This window comes from Cibotium barometz, chromosome 32 (genome assembly GCF_041138505.1).
Source record: "Cibotium barometz isolate CiBa-2024 chromosome 32, ASM4113850v1, whole genome shotgun sequence".
Classification (NCBI taxonomy): Eukaryota; Viridiplantae; Streptophyta; class Polypodiopsida; order Cyatheales; family Cibotiaceae; genus Cibotium; species Cibotium barometz.
In genome coordinates, this window is record NC_141077.1 from 51,457,816 (window position 1) to 51,463,184 (window position 5,369).

Here is a 5,369-nt window from a genome sequence, read left to right on the forward strand (position 1 = left end):
TTGGAAGGACAAGTAGAGTTGGTGGAGGGTCCAAGGGCAAGACAAGAAATAAAGGGCACACCACACCCGAACGAAGCCCTCTGCGCACCCACACAAGACGCCATTGCTTCCTTCTCCTCTCTCGATCATTCATATGCAAGCTCTCGCTTTCTCCTTCATTGAAATCAATCTCACACACACACACACACACGAGAGTTTAGAGGGCGCGTCTTTCTTGTAAAATCCATCATCATCATCATCATCGCTTGCTTCTGTGGCCCTGCTTCCGGACAACGCAGCACAATTCTCCTCTCAGAGAGTCCCTCTCTCTCTCTCTCTCTCTCTCTCTCTCTCACTCTCTCATACAATCTACCTTAACACTGTTGGATTCATCACAGCCACAAATTCTTTCTATCGCATTGGCTGAATATCCTCTCTTCGTAATTGCATGTCCCCGCCCCTCCTCTCTTACAATAAATATACTTGTGTCTCGAATATGCCCCATGTCTCTGGGCGTTGTGGCTGCCCTTGTCGTCGTCCTCCCTTGATGTCGTTGTCGTTATTGCCCCTCTTCTTTCTGAATCCTGACTAAGTGGAAGGTGCCCTCCGCTCCCTGCCCACCTCACCCCTTACAGCCCTTCTTCCTCCTCTTGCTGCTGCGAGCAAATAAAAGAAGTTTGCTTTTCGGTGAGTTAGTTGCGCCCACTTGCACAGACCCCCCTTCTCTCTCTCTCTCTCTCTCTCTCTCTCTCTCTCTCTCGTATACACACACGCACACCACACCTGCTTGGTGCACAACACCTAGCTTTGTAACATGCACAAAACCTACTTTTGTAACATGCCCATGATTCCTCTCCCCTCTCTCTCTCTCTCTCTCTCTCTCTCACAAGTTGACTTGGTAGGTGGGATTTCATGCACATCTTGCTAAATTATCTATTTGTTCCCCCCTCGCAAGCTTGTGTGAGATTTTGATGGCGGCCTTGGATGGTGTTGCAGAGATATGGAGCCTATCTGCTGGCCTTACTTTGACCCCGAGTACGAAACTCTCAGCCAGCGAATAAACCCCCCAAGGTAAGTCGTAGCAGCACTTTACTAGTTGTCTGTACAATTCATTGCAGTTGCGTAGGTAGCATCTAGGTGATTAGCACAAATTAGAGTAAGCTATACGCCCTTAAGCAGATGTTTTGGCTATAATTGATTCTTGGGTCTCCGGAAGAGGCAATCAATCTATTCAAACCATGTGGCTTATCATCAAATTCACAAACATGTGTTAAATCGGGGCAGAACTTGTAAATGATTAGATGGGCAGTTGGAGGTTTATTGATTGTGGGTTAAGAGTTTTGTGTAAGAAAAAGGCTGTCCTATGGCTCTAATGAGCGTTTTATTCTTGCTCTCAGGGTAGTTATAGATAACCAGTCTTGCAAAAACTGCACCCTAGTCAAGGTAAGCTGGTTACCTATTTGCGGCTTTGTCCTTTTTTATCTGGAGGGCAAGCTGTTTTGGTTAAACCTTATCCACAGAGGGGATTGTTTCTCAGGTTGACAGTGCAAATAAGCATGGAATTCTGTTGGAAGTAGTCCAAGTCCTAACGGACCTTGATCTAGTCATCTCGAAAGCTTACATATCCTCGGATGGTGGCTGGTTCATGGACGGTGCATATCTACCCCCCAATCTTTACATGTATTTTGTTACAGTAGAACTGTGGTCGCCTTGTAGGAGGCACCCACCAATATTTATATGTTATCTTCTCGCATTCAGTATTTTCTTCTCATGTTGTCTGGATGAGTAATTGGGTTGGTTTGTTGCAGTATTTCATGTCACCGATCAACTTGGTCACAAGCTCACTGATGAAGGACTAATTGAGTATATTCAACAGGTTCATTGTTTAAATGTGATCTTTAAAGCTTTAGACCGATCATGATTTTGTGTGTTAGAGTAGTCTTTTTTAGAGCAGTATATTTCAAGATTGTATGTTCTCAATATCACTGATGCAATCCTTCCTCGTTTTTGGCAGTCTTTGGGTGCCAAAAGAACCACCACAACCCCTGAAGTAAGGACATGTCTGGGTCGCACTGTAGGTGTGCAGTCTATAGCTGAGCATACAGCTATAGAGTTGATTGGCACAGACCGACCGGGCCTCTTATCAGAGATTTCTGCAGTCCTCACTAGCCTCAAGTGCAATGTTGTGGCTGCTGAGGTTTGGACACATAATGCAAGAGTTGCTTGTGTGGTGTATGTCACAGATGAAAGCAGTGGCGGCCCCATTGAAGACCCACAGAGGCTTTCCTCCATGAAGGAGCAACTTGGTAATGTTTTGAAGGTAAATAATGATCACAAGGGAGCCAAGACAGACTTTTCTATGGGTCTTACCCATACAGAAAGACGGTTGCATCAGATGATGTTTGCAGACCGTGACTACGAAGAATCAGCCCCTCCTGCTAATCACTTCGACAGGCCACATATCTCTATTGAGAATTGTGTGGAGAAAGGGTACTCTGTTGTGAACATCCGCAGCAAGGACCGCCCCAAACTTCTCTTTGACACGGTCTGCACTCTGACTGACATGCAGTATGTCGTCTTCCATGCAACAATAGACTCAGATGGACCTAATGCTGTTCAGGTTTGCTGTTAAAAGATCTATGTTTACGCTTCAAGGTACTAGTCCTCAAAAGGGAATAGGCTTGATCATGTAGGGCTTTCACATGAACAGGAATATTATATCCGTCATATGGATGGGTGTACGTTGGATACTGAAGGGGAGAAACGAAGGGTCATCAAGTGTCTTGAGGCCGCAATAGAACGAAGAGTGTCTCAGGTAAAAAGCTAGCTACTTTTTAGAAGTGATTGCTTGCATGCTTGGCTAGTCTATGAGAACAGTTTCCTTATGTGGATTGAATTTTTCAGGGTATCAGGCTTGAGCTGTGCACGAGTGACAGAGTAGGATTGCTTTCAGACATTACACGGATCTTTCGGGAGAATGGTCTGTCAGTGGCAAGGGCTGATGTGAATACCCAAGGTGACAAAGCGGTCAATACCTTTTATGTGACGGATGCTTCAGGGGGTCCGGTTGACATGAAGACAATAGAAACTATGCGTGATGAGATAGGGCAACAGATACTGCATGTCAAAGATGTGCCGAAGCTTGGAAGAGCTTATGCCACACATGATCCGGGCAAGCCTGGATTTTCTTTTGGAAGTCTCATCAAGTCACAGTGGGAGCGTTTCTCTTCTAATCTCAGTTTGGTCAAGTAGTGTTTCTTGAGATGGGATTGAAACTTCATGATGCCTTGTGAAATGTACAAATGGGCATTCATAGTGGGTGTGTCATGGCATGCATCAGGTTAGATAATGTTCTCTGGGATAGGTGGAAAAAGTCTACATTACCTTGTACATAATGTAGTCTAGATATATTATACTCCTATTGAATTCCTTTGTACCATATCAGTCATATGTTTCTAGAAAATGTTTGGTGATGCCCATATATAGGAGAGGTTTTATATGGTAGGTATTTACAATTCGTGCACCTTATGCTTATGCTTTCCAACTTTGGTAAGTGTTAAACTACTTGGCTAACATATCCAAAAAAATTATTATGAATGGAATGCACGTGAAAGTTCCTGGATTATTGGACCCATATATTGGAAGGTGGCAATATGTTGTGTTCAAATGATGCTAAGTTCACTTGAAAGTGTGAGTAGTCGAGACACTTTATCAACGAGGTTGTTGCTTCCCTACTTGTTGAATTCCTTATGGCATCACAAGTTAAGACACCCTATTATCCACATTCCAACAACCAAGTAGAAAGTACAAACAAAATATTGATTGCTATATTTGTCAAAAATGGTGCTAGCCAGCAATAGCGACTAGGAGCATAAGTACATGGCACCTCTTTCGACCTATCAAATGGTATACAAGGTTGTGACAAATAGCACCTTGGAACACATGGCACCTCTTTAAGCCTATCCGATGGTATACACAGTTGTGAGTCGGTTTGTTTGTGCTAAAACTACCTATGACATATGTGATCTAATTGATTTCTGTCCACCGATGGTCGATGCCGACGAGTGGTATTGCCACATGGCTCTTGCACTTGCACGTATCGTAGCTGATTGCTTGTACACATCCGATTGCTCCTACTGACTACTGGGCATGACACTCGGGTCGATACCGCCTAATTGATTCCAAGTTACTAATTGATGCCAAGTTACATTATGCTTGGGAAAGGTGCCTTTAATACTCATGTGTGTGTCACATTATTCTCCCTCATTTGCATCATAGCTATTTTGAGTTGCATGGCCTCCTAATAAGCTCTCAAGATTGGGTGAAACTTGTCCAAGAATTTCTCTCTTCGAACCAGACACCCTATTGGATCAAGAACCCACTGGACTTAAGGAGATAATGTAGTTATTGGATCAAGAACCCATTGAACTTGAGGAGTTTGTTCTGATGAGAACCACATGCTTGTGTACCAAGTCCTCTTAACAATTATTCGTCGTCCACTAGCTTTGGTTCCTCCTCATCCAATGGAGTACTAAACTCTGGCCCTTGATACTCCACAAGCTTGCTGGAATGGAATATTGGAAGCATCTTCCAATGGCTCAATAACTCCAGCTTGAACACTACATCATTGAGCTTCTTGGGTATCTTGACTGGACCCTTCTTCTTTGGAGCTAATTTGGAAGAAACTTCCTCAAATTGCTTGAGCCTTTGCTTCATGATCTCAAATAAAAGGTACTCAATGATGCTTGTTACCCTCTTGGATTTGCTTGGTCTATGCCTTCCATATTTCTTCCCGAACGTGTTGCAACATCCGATCCAAGTCCTAAACCACTAGATGTGCACCACTCAAGAGCTTAGGTCATCTAGCTAATAATTGGATGATCATAAACCACCTCAAAAGGTGTCTTCTTAACACATGCATTGTAACACTTCACCAATGGCAAGAACCCCTCCCAAAGAGTTTGATGCTCTTGACAAAAACACCGGAACATCGTGATCATAGTCTTGTTCATACTCTCAGTCTGACATCTCTCTGGGGATGAAACATGGTATTGAACTATAACTTTGTCCCCAAACCATAGAAGACCCTCCAAAAAGTTCAAGGATCCTCTTCAAAAGTTCATGTAAGCGGAACACCCCCTGGATGAAAAGCTTGGCCACCTCTTAAGCATCTGCATTTGATATCACCTCATCTGTTGTCTTACAAGGAATAAGGTGGGTCTACTTACTCGACCGATTAACAACTATATGGACACAATAATTTTGGAGCATATGGTTCTTAGACAATCCAACCACAAAGTCCATAGAAATGACATCCCATAGCAACTCTCTGGAATTGGCAATGGGTGAAGATTTCGTGGTGTCTGGCTTTATCTTGTGACATACCTGGC

General features: G+C 43.6%; 1 protein-coding gene across 3 annotated transcripts; it reads left to right on the forward strand.

Moving 5' to 3' along the window:
• The first annotated feature begins 449 nt into the window (after positions 1-449).
• Positions 450-3,601, forward strand: LOC147620320 (ACT domain-containing protein ACR3-like). 3 transcript variants are annotated; one of them, XM_086772515.1, is made up of 8 exons: positions 450-666; positions 976-1,050; positions 1,377-1,422; positions 1,517-1,631; positions 1,788-1,855; positions 1,994-2,599; positions 2,690-2,794; positions 2,884-3,601. In XM_086772515.1, the coding sequence occupies exons 2-8, from the start codon at positions 980-982 to the stop codon at positions 3,229-3,231; spliced, it is 1,359 nt and encodes a 452-aa protein (XP_086628641.1). In that variant the 5' UTR covers positions 450-666; positions 976-979; the 3' UTR covers positions 3,232-3,601. The 3 variants fall into 3 exon arrangements, with proteins under 3 accessions (XP_086628641.1, XP_086628643.1, XP_086628642.1); XM_086772516.1 differs by lacking the exon at positions 450-666 and adding an exon at positions 669-877; XM_086772517.1 differs by lacking the exon at positions 2,884-3,601 and having other exon boundaries at positions 485-666; positions 2,690-2,806.
• The last annotated feature ends 1,768 nt before the right edge of the window (positions 3,602-5,369 follow it).